Source organism: Ranitomeya variabilis, chromosome 2 (assembly GCF_051348905.1).
Source record: "Ranitomeya variabilis isolate aRanVar5 chromosome 2, aRanVar5.hap1, whole genome shotgun sequence".
In the NCBI taxonomy this organism is placed as follows: domain Eukaryota; kingdom Metazoa; phylum Chordata; class Amphibia; order Anura; family Dendrobatidae; genus Ranitomeya; species Ranitomeya variabilis.
Window position 1 is genome coordinate 978,220,306 of NC_135233.1, and position 24,046 is coordinate 978,244,351.

Consider the following 24,046-nt stretch of genomic DNA (forward strand, 5'->3'; position numbering starts at 1 on the left):
GGAGAAAACAGTGGTGATTTTTGTGCTCTTATATTTGATGTCTCCATGAAACCCCTCTTCACCCATGGTTCCTGGTATATTATACTACCACACTTTCATTCTTGGCATCAAAGTGCCTTATTTACTTGTGAAGAACATATTTGCCCTCAAGGGCCCGCAGCAAATTGAGACATGAATCTGATTAAGTCATTGCAGCAGCAGATACAGAGCAGGAAAAGTGGAGTCTGTCAGCCATTCCCAGTGCAGCGTATGCACTGTACGCTCAGTAATCCAGTATGCTGTCACCTGCCATGCTCCTGGCCGCACTGTCTGTACTGACACCGCCAATACTGACTGCCGTGCATTAGGGGTTAACCTTCCAGTGACTTATGTAAACCACAATCCTGTAGTTTATGGGCTACAGCGAAGCGATTGACTCCTGGGGAATATGTACATTTTTGTGTTTATGGTGGTATTGTAAGACCACCCCCCCGTGTGCTCCTTCTCTTGCGGTTTCTTTGTCCATTGCTCGGCGTCTTCCTCTGATGGCTCGGGTGTTGCCGGCTGGCTGATCAGTGCAGATAGTGTAGCTTTCTGCCGTCTTGGATTTGCACAGTGTGTCTCAGACAAGTTGCTGTGTATGAGATGCCGGCATATCAGTGGGAACAAGCCATCTGTTCTGATGAGGTTTACAATTTGCAGATTGCTGAAGGGAGGGGAATGAACACTCAGCTGGCTTTCACCAGGCAGAAATGAACGCCACAGTGCCCACACATCCGCGATTTCACGCTCATTCATTTAGAAGCTTGTCATCTTTCCCTTTATTCAATGTCTTAATATTAGTGTCATGTTGTGTATGGCGTAAGAACGAGCCTTCAGGGGCTTCCTACAATGCCATATAGTAGTGTGGAGGTTACATCAATATTTTTTTCTTCACTTTACTGTTACTGTAAATGTTCTGACTGCAAATCTGGACAGAAAAGATCTGCAGCATATGTTATATGGGAATGTATCATTACACTTTCAGACTTTGCTTCTGCTTTGGAGGGTGCAGATAAATCTTTGTTTTTATTGTGAATTAGACTGATAAGAACGCCTTTTCCATTTGCTTTTTTATGGACTTCATTGGCAATATGATCTGTGTCCCCTCAAGGTCCGTAAACTCTTGTCCACTATATGGCCATGAAAATGGATTTGTCAACAGGTTTCACCAAGTAAACTGCTTACAATATTAATCACTCCAGACAGCTGTTTGTTCTGCGGTCTGGTGTATGGGCTGCAGGCAGTTTGTTGCTCCGTGCTCTGGTGTAACGATTGTGGGCAGTCGGACCCTCCTCAGTCTGGTGCACAGGCTGTGTGCAGTTTGGTGCTCCATGGTTTGGTAGTATTAGCATAGTGTGCATACCCCAGGGTCAGGTTATGATTAGTTAACAGCGGTATTAAGACATGATTAGTATACTGTGCGCATGTAGCTGTGTCCTGTCATGATTAGTATACTGTGCGCATGTAGCTGTGTCCTGTCAGGAATAGTATACTGTGCGCATGTAGCTGTGTCCTGTCAGGATTAGTATACTGTGCGCATGTAGCTGTGTCCTGTCAGGATTAGTATACTGTGCGCATGTAGCTGTGTCCTGTCAGGATTAGTATACTGTGCGCATGTAGCTGTGTCCTGTCAGGATTAGTATACTGTGCGCATGAAGCTGTGTCCTGTCAGGATTAGTATACTGTGTGCATGTAGCGTGTGCATGTAGCGTGTCCTGTCATGATTAGTATACTGTCCGCATGTAGCTGTGTCCTGTCAGGATTAGTATACTGTGCGCATGTAGCTGTGTCCTGTCAGGATTAGTATTCTGTGCGCATGTAGCTGTGTCCTGTCAGGATTAGTATACTGTGCGCATGAAGCTGTGTCCTGTCAGGATTAGTATACTGTGTGCATGTAGCGTGTCCTGTCATGATTAGTATACTGTGCGCATGTAGCTGTGTCCTGTCAGGATTAGTATACTGTGCGCATGTAGCTGTGTCCTGTCAGGATGCGTATACTGTGCGCATGTAGCTGTGTCCTGTCAGGATGCGTATACTGTGTGCATGTAGAAGTGTTCTGTCAGGATTAGTATACTGTCCGCATGTAGCAGTGTTCTGTCAGGATTAGTATACTGTCCACATGTAGCTGTGTTCTGTCATGATTAGTATACAGTGCACATGTAGCAGTGTTCTGTCAGGGTTAGTATACTGTCTACATGTAGCTGTGTTCTGTCATGATTAGTATACTGTCCACATGTAGCTGTGTTCTGTCATGATTAGTATACAGTGTGCATGTAGCTGTGTTCTGTCAGGATTAGTATACTGTGCGCATGTAGCTGTGTTCTTTCAGGATTGGTATACTGTGCGCATGTAGCTGTGTTTTGTCATGATTAGTATACTGTGCGCATGTAGCAGTGTTCTGTCAGGATTGGCATACTGTGTGCATGTAGCTGTCCTGTCATGATTAGTATACTGTGCGCATGTAGCAGTGTTCTGTCAGGATTGGTATACTGTGTGCATGTAGCTGTGTTCTGTTATGATTGGTATACTGTGCGCATGTAGCAGTGTTGTGTCAGGATTGATATACTGTGTGCATGTAGCTGTGTTCTGTCATGATTAGTATACTGTGCGCATGTAGCAGTGTTCTGTCAGGATTGGTATACTGTGCGCATGTAGCTGTGTTCTGTCAGGATAAGTATACTGTGCGCATGTAGCTGTGTTCTGTCATGATTAGTATACTGTGTGCATGTAGCTGTCCTGTCAGGATTAGTATACTGTGCGCATGTAGCTGTCCTGTCAGGATTGGCATACTGTGCGCATGTAGCAGTGTTCTGTCAGGATTGGCATACTGTGCGCATGTAGCAGTGTTCTGTCATGATTAGTATACTGTGTGCATGTAGCTGTCCTGTCATGATTAGTATACTGTGCGCATGTAGCTGTGTCCTGTCATGATTAGTATACTGTGCGCATGTGGCTGTCCTGTCAGGATTGGCATACTGTGCGCATGTAGCAGTGTTCTGTCAGGATTGATATACTGTGTGCATGTAGCTGTGTTCTGTCAGGATTAGTATACTGTGTGCATGTAGCAGTGTTCTGTCAGGATTAGTATACTGTGCGCATGTAGCAGTGTTCTGTCAGGATTGGTATACTGTGTGCATGTAGCTGTCCTGTCATGATTAGTATACTGTGCGCATGTAGCAGTGTTCTGCCAGGATTGGTATACTGTGCGCATGTAGCTGTGTTCTGTCAGGATTGATATACTGTGCGCATGTAGCTGTGTTCTGTCATGATTAGTATACTGTGTGCATGTAGCTGTCCTGTCATGATTAGTATACTGTGCGCATGTAGCTGTGTCCTGTCATGATTAGTATACTGTGCGCATGTGGCTGTCCTGTCAGGATTGGCATACTGTGCGCATGTAGCAGTGTTCTGTCAGGATTGATATACTGTGTGCATGTAGCTGTGTCCTGTCAGGATTGATATACTGTGTGCATGTAGCTGTGTCCTGTCAGGATTAGTATACTGTGTGCATGTAGCTGTGTCCTGTCAGGATTAGTATACTGTGCGCATGTAGCTGTGTCCTGTCATGATTAGTATACTGTGCGCATGTAGCTGTGTCCTGTCATGATTAGTATACTGTGCGCATGTAGCTGTGTCCTGTCATGATTAGTATACTGTGCACATGTAGCTGTGTCCTGTCATGATTAGTATACTGTGCACATATAGCTGTGTTCTGTCAAGATTGGTATAATGTGCGCATGCAGATTCTGCAGGAGTCCGATATTAATCTCGCTACTTTCTCTGAGCTCAGGAGCTTGTTATGAATTGAGTTTTTTTCTGTGTTTTACATGATCATTAATGTTGTTCATTCTGTTCATTGTTTGTTCCAGATGACTATGGATGAGAAGTATGTGAATAGCATTTGGGATCTACTAAAGAATGCAATTCAGGAAATTCAGCGCAAGAACAACAGTGGATTAAGTTTTGAAGAACTCTATAGAAATGCATATACCATGGTCCTCCACAAACACGGAGAGAAGCTATACACCGGCCTTAGGGAAGTAGTGACGGAGCATCTCATAAATAAGGTAACCACGGGTCCTGACGCAGATCTCTGCGGACCACGCGGATCATGCAGCATAGACAGGAATGTGCCTCGTTAATAATGTGCTTCCTAGTTGAGCCGTAATCAGACGGATTTGCTTTCACAACAATGACTGCAAATTCCTCAAGGTATTTTGGAGTAAATTGGGTAAGAGACCTGGATTTGGGAATATAATTTTCTTCAGTAAATTTTTCCATGGTCCAATAGTGAAGTGCCGAAGGAGAGCTCATCACCATGACCAACCTTTTTTAGAGCTCTTATCACTATGATATCACGATAGTTGGGTTCTATCCCTCCCCTACCACTATCTAAAGTGAGAAGCATGGGACGCTGCAAGGGGGCACTACAATTCTTGGTAATGTCACATGATCCTTTGCAGCCAGTTCTAGCTTCTCTAATAAAAATGAAAAAAAATCCAACCTACACACATTTGGTATCGCCGCGTTCAGAATCGCCCAATCTATCAATAAAAAAAATTAACCTGATCGCTAAACAGCGTAGCAAGAAAAAAGTCAAAACGCCAGAATTACGTGTTTTTTTTTTTTGTTCCCGCAACATTGCATTGAAAGGCAATAACGGGTGATCAAAAGAATGTATCTGCACCAAAATGGTATCATTAAAAATGTCAGTTCAGCAGACAAAAATAAGCCCTCACTCAACCCCAGATCATGAAAAATGACTGTACGGGTAACGGAAAGTTGCACAATTTTTTTTCTTTTTAAGCAAAGTTTGGAATTTTTTTTCAGCACTTGAATAAAAAAGTACCTAGACATGTTTGGGGTCTATGAACTCGTAATGACCTGGGGAATCCTGATGGCATTTAGTGAACCTAGCAAAAAAGCCAAACAAAAAACAAGTGTGAGATTGCACTTTTTTTTTGCAATTTTACCGCACTTGGAATTTTTTATCCCGTACGGTGTCGTTCAAAAGTCCAACTCGTCCCGCAAAAAAAAGCCCTCACATGGCCATATTGATGGAAAAATGAAAAGTTATGGCTCTAGGAAGGAGGGGAGCGAAAAACTGAAACGCAAAGCCAAAAAAGCTCTGGTCATTAAGGGGTTAATGACCGCCGATACGCCTTTTAATGTCGGCAATTAAGGGTACTTGAACTACAGCGGCGCTGTGGAAAAAGTGTATAGTGCCCCCCAGAGTCGGAATTTCCCTGGGGTCTTGGCTAATCTGAGACCCCAGAAAACATGATTCGGGTTGGTTTTTACTGACCCCAGTGTCGCGTTCGCCATTATTAACGGTATAACAGCGACCGCAAAAAAAGTCCTATTTTCCATTTAATTTCTCTTTCTGCTGATGTGATTGCACATCAGAGGAGAGAGAAATAGGGTCCCCTAATACCTCCGCTGTCCCTGGATCCTTCAGCATCCCCCCGTGAAGTCCCCCGGGCCGCCGGCATCGTCTTCCGGAAGAAAATGGTGGGCGCATGCACAGTGCGCCCGCCGAGATCTGCCGGCTGGCACCCGGCAGCAATATGAAAATGTTCTTATTGGTTCATTTTGATCACTCTGACAGACACTCAGTGATCAAAATAAAAAAAATGTAAATAACCCCCCCCCCCCCTTTATCACCCTTTTAGATAGGGAAAAATAAATAAAAAAGTTTATTTACATTTTTCCTTTAGTGTTACGAGTTGGGCTAAAGTGAGCTGGGTTGGGATTAGGGTTAGGTTTGTGGTTAGGATTAGGTTTGGGGTAAGGGGTGTGTTGTGGTTAGGGTTGGGATTAGGGTTAGGGGTGTGTTGTGGCCAGGGTTGGGATTAGGGTTAGGGGTGTGTTGTGGCTAGGGTTCTGGTTAGAGGTGTGTTGGGGTTAGGATTGTGTTGGGATTAGGGTTAGTGGCGTTGTTGGGTTTAGGGTTGGGATTAGGATTAGTGGTGCGTTGGGGTTAGGGTTGTAGGTAGAATTTGGGGATTTCCACTGTTTAGGCACATCAGGGGGTCTCCAAACGCGACATGGGGCTACCATTGATTCCAGCCAATTTTGCGTTCAAAAAGTCAAATGGTGCTCCCTCCCTTCTGAGCCCTGCCATGCACCCAAACAGTGGCTTTCCCCCACATATGGGGTATCTGCGTACTCGGGAGAAATTGCACAACAAATTTTGTGATCCATTTTCTCCTGATACCCTTGTAAAAGTAGAAAAAATAGTTCCAAATTGACTTTTTGGTGAAAAAAGTAAAATGTTCATTTTTTCCTTCCACACTGCTTTCGTTCTCATGAAGCACTTGAGGGATTAATAAACTTCTTGAACATGGTTTTGCTCACCTTGAGGGCCGCACTTTTTAGAATGGTGTCACTTTTGGGTAATTTCTGTTATATTGACCCCCCCAAAGTCACTTCAAATGTGGGGTGGTCCCTAAAAAAATGATTTTGTTGGAAAAATTAGAAATGGCGGGTCAACTTTTAATTGTGCTAAAATAGACGTGGGAAATGTTAAGTATTTTGTGTGACACTACTCTATGATTTAAGGGCATATAAATTCAAAGTTTGAAAATTGCAAAATTTTCTCCGTATTTCCATTTTTCTTTTCATAAATAAACGCAAGTCATATCAAACATTTTTTTAACCACTGTCATGAAGTACAATGTCATGAAAAAACAATCTCAGAATCGGTGAGATCCACTGAAGCGTTCCAGAGTTGTCCCCATATAAAGTGACAGTGCTCAGAATTGTAAAAATTGACTTGGTCATTAAGCAGCAAATTGGCTCTCTCACGAAGGGGTTAAAAAAAGGAATATAACATAAACATTATGTGTTTCGGCTGTCTAGCCTTCATCAGGTATATAGCTAGGATTTTTAGTTTATAAATGTCATGTTATCTAGCAACCCTTTGTTAGGTTTTTAAAATTAAAAATTTCAATCCATCCATACCTCTGGAGCTCCGATGCCTCTGGGTGGAAGCGTCTATAGGTTTGTCTTCTGTTTCTTTGCTATTGCTTCTCTAATAGGGATGGGAGCTTAATTCCTAGAAAAAAGCACCGTCCGATTATTTACAAAACTTCCCTTGCAGTCTACCAGTAAGTACATGCTGGTTATCCAAATGACTGGCCAGCTATATAACACATGAGTAGACCTGCTCTGCCAAACAGAGGCACGCTCTAAGATCAGCTGTCTGCTGTGGATCATACATGGGATGGTGCGCACAGGGCCACTCTCTTGTAGAGTTCTGCTGCCTTCTCGCTCACTTGTGCACGACGACTACACATGTAGTGCTTGTCACCAGAGCTGATACTTATCGCTATTGCAATTTTTTTTTCTACCGTTAATTGGTTTCAGGAGTTTCATAACAAAGGGGTTTATAACAAATTAGATGGAGGCCTGACGCTATCACATCGGGAGGGCAGTAATGTCACGATGGGGGCAGGCATGCGGCGCTGTTGTTGCCTAATGGCATCCTGTGATAATCTAATGACTTTTGCATCAGGGGACTCATGTGCTTGACACCTACGCTTATATGCATTGTTTTTGTCCCAGCGATGCTGTTGCTCTTCAAGGCTCTCATTTGTCCATTGTTGTCTTCGAAGTTATGCCTCTGCTGCTTTCCTTTCATTGTCATTGCCTACTTTTTAGGAGGAGCCATGTTGGCATTATTTGCTTTTTAAAGGGGTTTTCCCATGAACAAAAGTTCATTTTAAAAATTGTCTGTTTGACCGTGAACCGAACATACCACAGCTCCTGGGCAGTGGAGGAAGCAAAAGACAATACTGACATTACAGCAGGAGATCGCAGAGGATACGTTTAGTGAGGTAAAACATTTTTAAATAACAGTGAAATATTTTACCTCACAAAATGAATCCACTATGATCCCCTGCTGTAATGTCAGTATTATATTTTGCTTCCTCCCCTTCCCAGGAGATGTGGTATGCTCCGTACACGGTCAGTCAGTCACCCCTGTGTCTGACCTTGTACAGAACATACCACAGCTCCAGGTCAGGGGAGGAAGCAAGAGACAATATTGACATCACAGCAGGAGATCGCAGAGGACACATTTTGTGAGGTAAAATATTTTTTTTAAAAACAGTGAAATATTTTACCTCACAAAATGAATCCATGGTGATCCCCTGCTGTAATGTCAGTATTGTCTTTTGCTTCCTCCCCTGCCCAGGAGATGAGGTATGCTCCGTACACGGTCAGACACTGTCAATTTTTAAAATGAACTTTTGTTTGTGGGGAAAACCCCTTTAATGTGACCGGCTTCCTCTGCCTGTAGACACGTCACTCATCATTAAGTTGTGAATATATTATAGTATAATTGAGAGGGAGAGGGACACTAGAAAATCCTTCCAGGGACGCTCACAATGAAAAAACTGGATACGTCGGTGGATTCCTGTGTTTGACGGTCAGCGATGGATCCTGTGGCCATAGGCTTCCATTATAGCCGATGACGGGCAGCGCAGGACCTGTCGCTGAGCGATTTTGTGACGTGCAGAAAAAACATTCCTCTGAACGTTTTCTCCACACGACAGACCGCTTTTTCCGTCACTAATACAAATCTATGGGAAAAAACAGGATCCTGCAGAAAAATTTGCAGGATCCTGTTTTTTCTGAACTCGACGGATTTCGACGGGAGGAAAAAGGCAAAAGTGTGAAAGAGGCCTTAGTGCTGGAGGCCGCCGAATGTGCTGATTTGCAGCGCTGAACAGCAAAGCTCTGTCAGCGGAATAGTGGCCATTGCGCATGGCACTGGACAGAATGCTGTAGATAAGCCCCTGATGCCAGTGGCCTTAGTTTATAGGCCATTTTTGGGGTGACAGATTCCCTTTAAGGCTGATTAATGGTTTGCCCCTTGTTGTGAACCCTCTGTATTTATTCTCATCAAGTCTCCTCTTTATGCTTTAGGGTATGTGCACACGTCAGGATTTCTTGCAGAAATTTTCCTGACAAAAAAACGGACATTTCTGCCAGAAATCCGCATGCGTTTTTTCCGCGTTTTTTCATGCGTTTTTGACGCATTTTTTGTGCGTTTTTTTTCCCTAATGCATAGAATTGCGAGAAAAACGTGGAAAATCCGCAAAATTAATGAACATGCTGCTTTTTTTTACCGCAATATGTTTTTTTTTCGCGGACAAAAACGCACCATGTGCACAAAACATGCAGAATGCATTCTAAATGATAGGATGCATAATGTATGCATTTTTAATGAGTTTTTATAGCGTTTTTATCGCAAAATAACCTGAACGTGTACACATACCCTTATGGTAGACTTGGGGCGCTTTCACATTGCGTTCAGGCATCCTTTCAGTGGACCCATTGGGGCTTTCATCTTGACCCTCCCCCCTGCAAATAAGGGATTCACGTGTATGTGCCAACGGGGCTGTACGTAGACCAAAATGGTGCGGACGGAGTGAATGTGCTCTCTGATGTGCATCATTTTGGGTAGTAGACGCAGACACTCAGATGCAGTCTACTACGTTTGGGTGTCCGCCTCCAGTAGGCGTACGTGCCCGAAAATGATGGCCTTTCACCCTGTCAGCATCATTAACATCTACATCTTTGTTGGCACATACCCCCGAATCCCTTTTTACGAGGCCACCGAACTGGTGCCTGAATGCAATGTGAAAACACCCCTAGATACTGAAACACCGACTTCATGGAAGAGTGTTCTTCACTTGGGTGGATGATGTGAAGTGGTTTTTCTTCACCATAAATTTTCTATTGGATTCAGGCCAGGTCATTGGTAGGGCCAATGTAGCAGCTTTATTTTCTTTGAAAGGAATGGAGACTTTCCTTTGCTGTGTGTTTATGACCATTGTCTTGCTGAAATGTCCACCCTCACGATCCTTCTAATGGCATCAGATTTTTGTCTTTTTCCATAATGTCTGTTTGTTTGTCCATTCATTCTTCCAATTACATGCCGTATGCCGAAAGACAGCCCCACACCATGATGTTCCCACCTCCAAATTTCACTGTTGTGTTTTTTTGGGGGGTGATATGCCGTGCCTTTTGGCCTCCAAACATGGTGTGTATTATGGCTTCCAAAGAGTTCAATTTTAGTCTCATCTTACCAGACTATATTCTCTCGGTATTTCACAGGCTTGTCTAAATATTGAGCAAACTGTAAGCTTGCTTGAACATGCGTTTTGTTCGGCAATGGAGTTTTACGTTTGTTTCCGGGGAAGCCCCTTTTTAATATTGATAGTAAAAAAAACATTTTTTCCAACCAATGCAAATTTGTTCAATCAGTCAAGGCAGCAAAGTCTTGGAAATATGCTTGTGGGGAATGCGAATTGGCAGTACTTTACGCAATAAAATATTGTATGAAGGTAAAATCTTTAAAGGGATTTTCCAGCTAATGTGGATGATGGCTTGTCACTGGAATGGGGCGTCCGCAGATTATGGCTGGGATGAAGAGGCTGCCACATAGCTTCTTGAGAGCTCGTGCTTCACTCACGTTCCTACTCAGCCAGTCTTTGCTCGGGGTGTTCACAGTGATGTGAGAACTACTTGCAGAGAAAATGCTGAAAGGAATGCACAATTGGTGGAGAAAGGTTGAACTTGATGAACCTAAGTCGTCTTTGAACCTGTGTAACTATGACTTGGTTTTCTACATCAGCAGGTGTCTTCTCTCGATCATAATGCAGGGCTCCAGCTTGTCAAAGTTGGCTTAGAAGTATAAAAATGTAAAAGCCATTTTTGGTGGTTATATTAGACATTAAGCAAATTAAATAACATCAAAACCAATAACCTGAGCTGGTGTACGTGAGGTCACAGCATCTGGCAGGGTCGCCGTTGCAAGGAGCTGGCTGCTTTAGCAGTGGGGTGATGCTGCAGGCCCGCGGTGGGCTTTGAGCTCGGAGATTAATGGCTCATTGAGCCGAGGTCTAAATCTGTGCATGTGCTGCCTCCGGCAGCCATTGTCCTGAAGACCGCCGCTGGGATAGCAATTTGTAGAGTGGTGACTCTGCTCCTGCCTCACACTCCGACGTTTTCTTGAAGCCCACCAGCGGGACACCCTCTCTTCCCAGGGCCCGTAGCATCCCCCCACTGCTGCCGTCGCCAGCTGCCCATCACACATCCCCATGGCCCTCCCAAATTTTGTGGGAAAGTTGCTTCTTATAGTTCACAAAATACAGAACCTCACAGCAAGTAAATAAGAATAGTACCTGTAAATAACATAATCGGCTTAGGTAAAGCTATTTTAATATAAAAAGCATAAAAGCCATCCCAGCACAACAAGGTGTACCCATCGGGATGCTCCTAACCGGCCTTCTATTAAAACCTTACCGTGTGTCATGATGTCAGAGAACATGTACAATTACAATATAGGAGTTGGCAACCTGCGGCATGTCATGCATTGTGACAGTATGCGATCATTCTTAAGGGTGGAAGAAAGATAATCCATCAGCTAAATAGGAAAGGGGTCAGACTGTGAAATGCCCGACCACACGCGGTAGTAATGGCACACTATAACTGCTTTTGAAAAAGGGCTGGAAGATTTCCTGAATACATATAACATTGTGGGGTATAGTAAATGTATTGAAAAAAATGTATAATTTGTATATAAAGGTTTAATTTGATGGACCTAGGTCTTTTTCAACCTATGTAACTATAGCTGTGCTTTGGTAGGGCATGCTGGGAGTTGTAGTTTCACAGTTGGTAGAATGCCACATATTAGTGATTGCTGTGGCCTGATTGACTGCAGCTTTTCTACATAGTTATAAGTGGATCTCATGGTCACTCTCCAGCTCTGAGATTTTATTTTTTAATCTGATTCAAAATTTTGTTTGCTTCATGTGTTTTTTGGAGGGAGGTAGGGGAGTGTTACCGTAGTGCCTGAGCTGATGTGTTCTACAGTTTAGAGCCATGTAACCCATAGAAATCTGTAGTCTGGAGATGATTATTGACTCCTGGTGAGCATGCTCTGTTATCTGTGCAGAGGACAGGACAGGTGAGCTGTGACAAGCCGCTATTGTCAGAAATTCCCCACAGCATGATGCTTCCTCCACCATTTTTGACTGTGGGAAGGGCTTTCTTGGGGTGAAGGGGAGTTTTGTGCTTGCCACATAATTTCATTTTTAATTTCATATGACCACTTGATGAACTTTTTGGTTATATGTTTGAGGCGTTTGTCCAGTCTGTTAATATTTAACCCTTCGTGACCTCACCTAAAATTTGTCACGGTCGCGGCAGGTGTATGGATTGGGTTCAAAAATGGAGTCTGCAACACACCCAGCAGATGCAGGCTGTGTTATAAGGGCCAGCACCTGCCTGTAACAGTAGTGGCCCAAACACAAGCGGACTGCTGCTGTTTAACCATTTAATTGCCATTGACTGAGAGCAGCTTTTAAATAGCTAAGTTGCATTGGCTCCTGCACGACGCGGTCATGGTTACCATACCAGCTGAGGGTGATTGTTACCATGTTGGTCTTTTTGAAGCCCTGTGTGGGGCTGGGTTTCATAGGAAAACTGCCGTTTGACGATTTACTTCAATACTATGGTAAAACTAAGAAATTAAAACTTTTTCAATATAAAAAATATACAAATGTTTCTTCTAACTTCTCCCATTTAAAAACTAAATAAATTAAATTCAAGATATTGGAAATCACCTTAAAAATCCCATCGATCAAGATATAACGTTATTTGAACCATATGTTAAATGCCAAAAAGAAAGGTCAAAACACAAAAATATCTTTCATTCGGTCACTGCACTCCCCACAGAAAATACAATAGTGTGCAAAATGTTTTATGCCAAATGGTGTAAAAAAGAAAAATATAAACTTAAACATAAACAATCTTTCATGCTGCTCCATTGATGGGAAATGGAAAGTAGTTTTTTGTTTGTGTTTTTTTTTAAATGGTGACATACCAAATCTTTGTTTTTTACTATGTTAAATTTTTTGACCACTAAAATGAAGTTCTCTTTTGTCCCCCACCTCGCCTCCCCCTCACTGTACTCGTATTTACCTGAATGCTAGCTACCACACATTAAAGGCTGTGAAAATGCCCCCCGTCAATGGCCGATTTGCATTTTTGTTCTCCATTTTACAACACTGGAATCTTTTCCTGTTTTTATGTACACTGCATGGCAAATTGAACAGTGTCATTCAAAACTACAACTCTTACCAAAAAAGCAGGCCCTCATGTGGTTATGTTGATTGGCAAATTAAAAAAAAAATTACGACTGTTGGAAGAAGAGGAAAAAATGCATAAGAACTTGAATTTTCCCTTCTCCCATGACGCACCACCTGAGAGAGGGTATCTGCCCACCAAGGACAGGAAACCTGCTGAATAAAAAAGCTGTATTTCTCTTCCACATCAGTTCGGTTTCCTGTCCTTGTGGGAATCTTAGGCCTCTCTTACACTAGCGTTGTGCACTGCACGTCGCTATGCGTCGTTCTGGAGAAAAAATTCATCCTGCCAAAGTGCTTACAGGATGCGTTTTTTCTCCATAGACGTGTATTAGCGACGCATTGCCACACGTCGCAACCGTCGTGCGACAGTTGCGTCGGACTGTCGGCACAAAAAAACTTTACATGTAACGTTTTTTTTGTGCGTCGTTCCCGTCTATTCCGACCGCGCATGCGCGGCCGGAACTCCGCCCCCGCCTCCCCGCACCTCACAATGGGGCAGCGGATGCGATGTAAAACAGCATCCGCTGCCCCCGTTGTGCGGCGCTTTCAACGCTAGCGTCGATGCGCTGCAACGTCGCATAGCGACGTGCAGTGCATGACGCTAGTGTGAAAGAGGCCTAACTGAACCTAAGTGAAATGTAGTTTTACTTTTTTAATTTCTCATCTCCGTTGCGGGAGATACTGGCTTGTAAAGTTTCGGTTATAATTTTGGATAAGCCCAACTGAGTGCTGCCTGTGATTCTCCCCCCACCACCCCACCCACTGGGATGTGTACTTCCTTCCTGCATGACGTTGCCCAAAAATAAGCAGACAGCAGAGCTGAGCTTTGTCTCCTTACAAAAACTTCTAGCAAAGCTCTTGTACAGTGGCTGCTGTGCGATGAAGGCTAAAGAAGTGTTAGCAATGATACTTGTCTGTGCTGCTCCCAGCACTTTGCAGTCACACACCGCTTTACCGTGAGAGCAGACTATTACATGTCTCGCACAGTGAGACCTGTTCTCATTTATTGTGAAGATGTGTTCTTTTTTTTCCCTTGCATGTTGCTGCTATGATTGGTAGATGTCATAAAGTGGAAGAAGTAAAAGCCACCAGAGAGAAATTTCTGGTAACACTTAGTGTGGCTTGAATAAACTTCACAAGCGAATATCTTCTCAACGTGGAGGGAAATTAAAAAAAAGTTTTATTCAACTTTGCAGCCACAATTCCATGTTGAGGCCAGTTTAGCATGTTCAAACTGGTGAAAAGTTCCCTTTAACCTCTTCACAACCTTTGACATACGGAGTACATACAGGCGATTTGTACGCTCAGAACCTGTACTCGCTGGCGGGGGTCTGCTGATTGACAGCTAAGAGGATAAATGACACGCACTCTGCTTGAGTTTAGGTGCAGGCTGAACCTGGACCGAGTCCAGTGACCGTAACCAAAAGAGAGAACAGCCACACTCAATTGTTGAGTGCAGCTGATTGACAGCTGACATCTAGCACCCAGTGCAGGACTGGAACCCGCACCGCTCCCTGTACTTTAACCCCTTACATACTGCAATCACAATATTGCTAAACAAAAAGTGGAAAAAAAAACACTATTAACCTTCTTACTGCCATCAAATGTACTATTATGCCGATGGCAGTATCCCCCGCTTTGATTGGGGCTCCGGTGGTGAGCCCACCTCAAAGCTGGGACATGTCAGCTATTTTGAACAGCTGACATGTGCCCGCAATAGTTTATTCTAGCATTGCATGGATTAATCTGCTCAACTGTGAGCTCCTGGAAGCTTACGCGCTTTATTTTTTTTTATGTTTCAAGGTTAACCGGAGAAAATGGAACTCAAAATCTGTTGTGCAATTTCTCCCAATACATTGATACACCTATATGGGGGAAAACCACTGCTTGGGCGCTCGGCAGGGCTCAGAATGGAAGGAGTGATGTTTTGGAATGCAGACTTTGATGGAATAGTCTGTGGGCAATATGTCGCATTTGGATAGCCCCTGATGTGCCTAAACATTGGAAATCCCCCACAAGTGACCCCATTTTGGTACTGATCTACTGTTTCCTGTTATGTGAATTTCAGAATGTAGTGGCATACACGACGAGTAGGGTAGACTGCATCAGGTTGCTGTGAGATGTCGGCTCACCAGTGCGGTATAATTGAAGATAAATGTAATTATACTCACTCCTGAAGATAATGGTGTTTTAGCCACTAGATGGCAGCAGTTTGCGGATTCGTACAACTGTCACCTGTATGTCAGTTGGCACACAGGGAGAAAAACCAGTTTGCACCGGCCCCAGTGCCAGATGGCAATCTGAAGTGCACGGAGAGTTGCAGGCGGCCATCTTGAGCTTAGTCTGCAGGAATGAGAAGTGTATAAGGTTGTGCTGGAAGGGGATGTGGAGAAATCCCCTCCTGACCGCTCCCGTCTGAGTAATGAGCAGCTGCAGATTAAGGCTGAACTGAACCAGTATCTGAACCTGTCCGGATGTGAGGGACTTCCTGCTGTAAAAGCTGTTAACCCCTTTCTGCCCTCGGACGGATTTGTGCATCCGAGGGCAGAACCCCCTGCTTTGATGTGGGCTCCGGCGGTGAGCCCGCATCAAAGCCGGGACATCTCAGTTGTTTTGAACAGCTGACATGCGCCCGCAATAGGAGCTGGTGGAATCGCAATCCGCCTATACCTATTAACTAGTTAAATGCCGCTGTCAGTCTTAACAGAGGCATTTAACAAGCGCTTCCGGCCATCCCTCTGGAAATGCGCGCATTGGTGACCCCCGTCACATGATCGGTGCATCGGCATGACATTCAGAGGTCTCCATGAAACCGCTATGGTTGTTGATGCCAGATTACTGTGAGCTCCACCCTGTGGATGGCGCTCATAGCAAGTCTGCAATTCAGCTACAGTTGTGGCCAAAAGTATTGACACCCCTGCAATTCTGTCAGATAATACTCAGTTTCTTCCTGAAAATGATTGCAAACACAAATTCTTTGGTAGTATTATCTTCATTTAATTTGTCTTAAATGAAAAAACACAAAAGAGAATGAAGCAAAAAGCAAAACATTGATCATTTCACACACAACTCCAAAAATGGGCCAGACAAAAGTATTGGCACCCTCAGCCTAATACTTGGTTGCACAACCTTTAGCCAAAATAACTGCGACCAACCGCTTCCGGTAACAATCAATGAGTTTCTTACAATGCTCTGCTGGAATTTTAGAGCATTCTTCTTTGGCAAACTGCTCCAGGTCCCTGATATTTGAAGGGTGCCTTCTCCAAACTGCCATTTTTAGATCTCTCCACATGTGTTCTATGGGACTCAGGTCTGGGCTCATTGCTGGCCACCTTAGAAGTCTCCAGTGCTTTCTCTCAAACTATTTTCTAGTGCTTTTTGAAGTGTGTTTTGGGTCATTGTCCTGCTGGAAGACCCATGACCTCTGAAGGAGACGCAGCTTTCTCACACTGGGCCCTACATTATGCTGTAAAATTTGTTGGTAATCTTCAGACTTTATAATCCCATGCACACGGTCAAGCAGTCCAGTGCCAGAGGCAGCAAAGCAACCCCAAAACATCAGGGAACCTCCGCCATGTTTGACTGTAGGGACCGTGTTCTTTTCTTTGAATGCCTCTTTTTTTTTTCTCCTGTAAACTCTATGTTGATGCCTTAGCCCAAAAAGCTCTACTTTTGTCTCATCTGACCAGACAACATTCTTCCAAAACGTTTTAGGCTTTTTCAGGTAAGTTTTGGCAAACTCCAGCCTGGCTTTTTTATGTCTCGGGGTAAGAAGTGGGGTCTTCCTGGGTCTCCTACCATACAGTCCCTTTTCATTCAGACGCCGACGGATAGTATGGGTTGACACTGTTGTACCCTCGGACTGCAGGGCAGCTTGAACTTGGTTGGATGTTAGTCGAGGTTCTTTATCCAACATCCGCACAATCTTGCGTTGAAATCTCTTGTCAATTTTTCTTTTCCGTCCACATCTAGGGAGGTTAGCCACAGTGCCATGGGCTTTAAACTTCTTAATGACACTGCGCATGGTAGACACAGGAACATTCAGGTCTTTGGAGATGGACTTGTAGCCTTCAGATTGCTCATGCTTCCTCACAATATGGTTTCTCAAGTCCTCAGACAGTTCTTTGGTTTTCTTTCTTTTCTCCATGCTCAATGTGGTACACACAAGGACACAGGACAGAGGTTGAGTCAACTTTAATCCATGTCAACTGGCTGCAAGTGTGATTTAGTTATTGCCAACACCTGTTAGGTGCCACAGGTAAGTTACAGGTGCTGTTAATTACACAAATTAGAGAAGCATCACATGATTTTTCGAACAGTGCCAATACTTTTGTCCACCCCCTTTTTTATGTTTGGTGTGGAATTATATCCAATTTGGCTTTAGGACAAATCTTCTTGTGTTTTTTTTCATTTAAGACAAATTAAATGAAGATAATACCAAAGAATTTGTGTTTGCAATCATTTTCAGGAAGAAACTGAGTATTATCTGACGGAATTGCAGGGGTGTCAATACTTTTGGCTGGGCGTTCAAAAGAACGTATCTGCACCAAAATGGTATCATTCAAAACGTCAGCTCGGCACGCAAAAAATAAGCCCTCACCCGACCCCAAATCACGAAAACTGGAGACTCTATGGGTATCGGAAAATTGCACAATTCTTTTTTAAGCAAAGTTTGGAATTTTTTTGCACCACTTACATAAAAAATAACCTAGACATGTTTGGTGTCAATGAACTCGTAATGACCCGGAGAATCATAATGGCAGGTCAGTTTTAGCATTTATTGAACCTAGCAAAAAAGCCAAACAAAAAACAAGTGTGGGATTGCACTTTTTTTTGCAATTTCAACGCACTTGGAATTTTTTCCCGTTTTCTAGTACACAACATGGTAAAACCAATGGTGTCGTTCAAAAGTACAACTCGTCCCGCAAAAAATAAGCCCTCACTTGGCCAAATTAGCAGAAAATTAAAAAAGTTACGGCTCTGGGAAGGAGGGGAGCGAAAAACAGACGCAAAACCAATTAAAGCTCCGGGGGTTAAGGGGTTGAAAAGACTAATGTAAATCAAAATGTTATTGATGAAAACTTCATCTTGTCCTGCAAAATCAATCTGCCATACAGCTCAATCAGCGGAAAAATAAGTTATACCTCTCAGAATAAAACGATGCAAAATGTTTTCTATAAAAATTGCCAAAACATAAAATAAAGTGCTATCGTTGTAGTCGTACTGACCCAATTAATAAAGCTGTCTTATCAATTTAGCACAGGCGGGACAGCATAAACAAAAAATCTTTCTGAATTTTTTAATTGCTTTTTTCTCATTTTGCCTCCCAAAAGTCAGAATAGAAAGCCATCAAAGCGTCACGTGCCCGAAAAAGGTACCAATAAAAGTCAGCTTGTCCTGCAAAAAGCAAGCAGTCACATGACGGTAGCAGAAATATTTTAAGATTATAGTTCTCAAAATATAGCAATGCAAAAACTATTTTTGCAATACAATGCATCTTTTAGTGTGTGACAGCAGCCAAGCATAAAAACTCGATATAAATCTGGTATTGCTGTAATCGCGTCAACCCAACAAATAGTCATCTAATCACTTATACTGCATCAGGAACGGCGTAAAAAAAATAAAATAAATTCTTCACCTGCTGTTGATTTTATTCTGCCTCTCAAAGATCACAGTAAGGATCAGCGCATCTGTATCCTGCGCTCTAATCTGAGCGCTTACACCGGTGTTTTCGTGTGTAAATCTCTGAAATGCATGATTTCAGATGGAACCCCCGGTGGGCAGATGGAGGCACTATGGACACTGTCTGACCTGTGATCTGGCGGTGTCAGCCTTTTAGGGATTGCGTAAAAGCGTGGTCCTCCACAGCTTTGTTCACTTTTGAAAATGAAACCGCTTAACAAAGGCCAGACGTAGTCCAGAGTAACTCTGCTGCCGCGTCATAGTGAATGGATCCCTTGGGGGTTTCATCTGAATCACATCACTCGGAGATTTAGATAAAAAACCCAAAGTAAGTGCTCAGCATAGAGCGCTGGATAAATGTGATCCCAAACATTATATAAAATGTTCCCAATAAAAGCTTCAACTAAATCCACAAAAAATAGCAAGTCCTCACTCAGTTCCGTCATCTGTCAATGGAAATATAAGAGGCTTCCATGTTGCTGGTAGTACAAAGGCTGGAAAACCGCTATGGCTTCTTGAACCCCAAAAGTAGTCCAGCGAATTTTGCGCTCCCTAATGCAGATGCCCCTCTCACTTATGAGCCCCAGTGCCTAAACCACATTTAGCGTCAACATGTTTGGCAGGTCTGTAGTGATGAGAGCCCATCTAATTTACTGGTGCGTGTCTCCAGAAGCATGAGCTGGTCACTACAATGTACTGGTCACTACAACAGCAGTTAGCAATTTATTCAGTAACATCCACTGTCTTGTTTCTGGGAAACACCTGTAGTTAAAATCTTCATTACACCTGTAAATAATTTCCCAAAGAAGTAGAATTACCAAAAGTGAATTCGCTTGCGGGAGGATTATGTTCTTCTAGCGCTTAGGGGCTCTGCATATGGAATCCACAAGCTATTCTAGGAAATCTGGGCTCCGGGAGGCAAATAGCACTCCGTCCCTCCCGAGTCTCTCCGCATGGCTAAGCAGTACTGTGCATCCACATATGGGGTATTGCCATGTTCAGCAGAAATTGTGGGACAAATTATAGTAAAATTTTTACCCATTTCTCCTTGTGAAAGAGTAAAATCTGGGACGAAAACTACATTTTCGTGGTAAAAATATTTTTTTCTTCACTGCCCTATGGTATAAAATTCTGTGACACACCTGTGGTGTCAATATGATCACTGCACCCCTAGATTAATTCATCAAGTCATGTAGTTTGTAAAATGAGGCCGCTTATGAGTGTATCTACTGTCATGGCACTTGCAAACCATAACTATAAAATCTGCACTATAATTTGGTCTCCTTCCCTTCTGAGCGTTGCACTGTGCCTGAAAAGTATTTCCCGCTTACATGTAAAGGATTTGTACACGTACACGACATGACAGCTGCACACAATTCCATCAGTCTGCTTTCCGAAACGTCCGTTTCCTTTCCGAGCCCTGCCGTGTGCCCAAACAATAGTTTTCCCCCCACATATGGAGTATCTGTGTATTCGAGAGAAATTGCACAACACTTTGTATGGTGCAATTTCTCCTGTTACCCTTGTTAAAACAATAAATTGGGGCTAAAGTAACTCTTGTGGCAAAAATAATTTTTTATTTTCTCAGCTCAACGTTATAAACTTCTTTTGAAGCCTCTGGTTGTTCAAGGTTTTCACCACACATCTAGATTCATTTCTTGAGGGGTCTATTTTCCAAAATAGTCGCTTGTGGCAGGAGGGGTTCCACTGTTAAACACATCAGGGGCTCTGCTACCAGGACACGGCGTTTGCTAAGGTTTCCAGCAAATTTAGAGTTCAAAAAGTCAAACGGTGCTCTTTCCCTTCCAAGCCCTGCCGTGCGCCCAGTGAGTACTTTTCCCCCACATATAGGGTATGGGCATACTCAGGAGAAATTGCAAAGCAAATTTTGGAGTCTGTTTTCTTCTTTTTCCCTTGTGAAAATAAAGAAATTTGGGGTCTAAAGTAAATTTTTTGTGAAAAAAAAGTTAATGTTCATTTATTCCTTGCACATTCTAAAAATTCCTGTGAAGCACCTGAAGGGTTAATAAACTACTTGAATGTGATTTTGAGCACCTTGTGCAGTTTTTAGATTGGTGTCACTTTTGGTTATTTTCGGTCATATAGACCCTTCAAGGTCACTTCAAAGGTAATGTGATCCCTAAAAAAAATGGTTTTGTAAAATTTGTTGGGAAAAAAAATGCTGGCCAATTTTTAACCCTTGTAACTTCCTAACAAGAATTTGTTTCAAATATTGTGCTTATGTAAAGTAGACATGTGGGAAATGTTAGTTACCGTAATTACCAAATTTTCAACAATTGCTAGAGAAAATAGACCAGCTATACCACATGGCTGAGGTAGTGTCCCTAGTAAATCATACACATACAAAGTTCAAGGAGATATGGAACCCCTTGACTACCTTCAGAGGGATGTCAATGAAAGGAAAAAGGAATAAATCTCCCTAACTCTAAAACGTGATGCACCCTCGTCTTACCCCCCTCCCCCCCACCTCCATTTCCTCATGTACACCTAACCGCCCCCCCCTCCGTCTTTGTCTGTGAATCTTTCTACTTTCTCCCCCCCTTTTTACTATAGTTTTTACCTTTAAAACAACCAAAATCCGTTTCCTGGTAAGAAATTCTAGACCTTATCTATGTTTACTCATAATTCTATATCTATATCGCTTATATTGAATGTTTGACATTCTCGAAACCAATTTGTTTGTCATAACAGTTGTGATGATTATACTCATTTCTTTATACTGTTGGTTGTAAAAGTTGTGACTATTTGCATTGAAATTTTAATAAAAAGAACATTGAAAAGAAAAGAGATGAGTGCAGTGCTGCAGGCGTTCCTTATCAGTGCCTTTTGGCTCAGATCTGTAGAGGAGGAGCTTTACTACTGAGCATGTATATAAAGTGCAATTAAAGCCGAGATTCTTAGATCAGGAATAGAACAGACATTTATAAGACATTTCATAAACAAAAATGTCCATAAACATAATACTGCTAATCACAGGGTTCCTCCACCAGGATAGGAAATCCCATAGGAAGCATATAGGGGGTGTGGAAAGCTTGCACTAACCCAATGGGATACAAAGTATCAGAACACACCACTCAGGAGATGGTATAAAAGAGTAACAATTTTTATTGAAAATACACATATACTAAAACAATTAATAATAAACAAATCAACAACAAAAAAAAAAAAAACAACAAAAAAAACAGTAAGAGGAAGGATAATACCCGAGTAAAGTGCACAAAAACCAGAAGAATGAGGTAGAAGGATAATATTGCTGCAGGCTATGGGGATGAAGTAGATATCAATAGTATACTAACTCCGTAATAACATACATGAAAATTGGCCAGCTTAGCCTGAATATAAAGTGCCAGTGCAAAAAAGAGCTAGCATAGTTGTAAACACATACCCATAAAATCCGCCTGTCTGTCCTCAGCCTCACAAGAGAGCCCCGACGCGCGTTTCGCGTTCTTTGCTTTATCAAGGGGAGAGAAATTGTGCGTGTCCTGTCTCCATTACAACCCCCAATTTATAATGTCCATTAATTACTGCACCTGCTACCATTGTGTCACGCATGGCACCGCCGCCCCCGGGTCCCAAGCATAGCTGTTTCCGGCGCTCACAATCGGCGTGCGGGGAGGAAATCCTCTGTGACGTCATATCCGCACAGCCGATGGTAAAGAGGCCTTCAACAAAATGGTGGTTCCCGGGCGCGATGCGCATGCGCGTCACCATTTTGTTAGTCAGATTTCAACCAGGTAAAGTAACCAGCCGATCATGCTAGCGTAACAGCCCGGACCCCAGCGGTAAGAACCGCATCGTATAAAGAAAGGAACGAGGTAACACCACCACCATAAAGAGAGACATAATATTATATACATACTTTGGAAAACGTCCTATATCGAAAAATCACATCATAAGTAATGAGAAAACACGCATGACAGGAGAACAATGTTGTCATATCATCACAAGACAAAACATATAGATATTCAAAAAGAGTCCTCATTCCAACTCTCCATGTCCCCAAATCATGATTTGTGCGTATTTCTCCAGATTACCGAAAGATGCAGTGGTGTTCTCTTCCAATGCAGAGCATTAAATCAATACGGATATCATAGTATTGTGAAGTGGCAGATGCTTTAAGCCAGAGCATTTATTACTGAGCAATTTTCCAAACTTATTACTAAAACAAAAAAACATAAAGGAGAAAAAACAATAAATTAAAGACATAAACACAGAAATTTAAAAAGCAGAGATCTATAAAAATGGGGCAAAACTCAGTTTCTCATTAAGCCCTACAGGGGACATAGTGCCGAGTTCCACAGTCCACCTCGTTTCCGTTTGTGCCAGTAACTGTTTCAAGTTGCCCCCTCTAATCCCCCCATGAATCCTTTCAATGCCTTTCACCTTAAGGCCTCGGGGGTCAGAATTATGATATGATAAAAAATGTTTGGGCAACGTTTTTAGCATAGACACATCCTTCACCTCTTTCGCAGCCAAGATGTCCCTCACGTGTTCTTACTCTAATGCGCAGTTCCCTAGTTGTTAGACCAATGTATATTTTGGAACAGGGACACTGTGCAAAGTATACAACATATGAGGTGGTGCAGGATATATAATGGACAATATTGTATTCATGTGTCCCAGCAGCATTTTTAAAGGTCTTAGCCCTCACAATGTTGGATAGATTACATGCCATGCAGTTCCCACATAGGAAGCAGCCCCATCTCTGTTTGGAATTTCCAAAAAAACTCTTGTGTGGAGCCACGTAGTGACTTCTCACCAATTGGTCCTTCAGATTTTTGCTCCTTCTCGCAGTGATAAGAGGTCTTATAGAGATTTCTTTGTTTAAAATGGGGTCGGTCTGAAGAACAGGCCAATGTCTATTCAGAATCTGACGCATGGTGTCCCACTGACAGTTAAATGTTGATATAAATCTAACTTGGGTATCACCTTTGCCAGTCTGAACGCCCGAACCGCAGAGCAATTGCTGACGTGGGGTATGTTTAGCACGGTGATAGCCGTGCTTGATGTATCTTTGACTATACCCTCTTTCTGAAAAACGATTTTTTAGATCCTTGGCCTGCGCTTCAAACCTATCCACCGTGGAGCAAGTGCATTTTGCTCTAAGGAATTGGCCAATGGGGATAGCTTTAATAGTTGAATGAGCGTGTCCTGAGGAG

At 42.8% G+C, this 24,046-nt stretch overlaps 1 protein-coding gene and 1 long non-coding RNA gene across 3 annotated transcripts in view; one reads left to right on the plus strand and one right to left on the minus strand.

Moving 5' to 3' along the window:
• Window positions 1–15,430, minus strand: part of LOC143808335 (uncharacterized) — a 42,509-nt gene extending 27,079 nt beyond the window's left edge. The window contains exons 1-2 of the long non-coding RNA XR_013221932.1: window positions 15,356–15,430; window positions 6,985–7,078 (exon numbers count right to left, since the gene is read on the minus strand). This is a non-coding gene — a long non-coding RNA (uncharacterized LOC143808335). The remainder of the gene's footprint in view (window positions 1–6,984; window positions 7,079–15,355) is intronic.
• Window positions 1–24,046, plus strand: part of CUL3 (cullin 3) — a 132,557-nt gene that overhangs the window by 38,842 nt on the left and 69,669 nt on the right. For both annotated transcript variants that reach the window (XM_077290860.1, XM_077290861.1), the window contains exon 2: window positions 3,891–4,088. In XM_077290860.1, coding sequence (XP_077146975.1) covers window positions 3,891–4,088 — 198 coding nt within the window. The remainder of the gene's footprint in view (window positions 1–3,890; window positions 4,089–24,046) is intronic.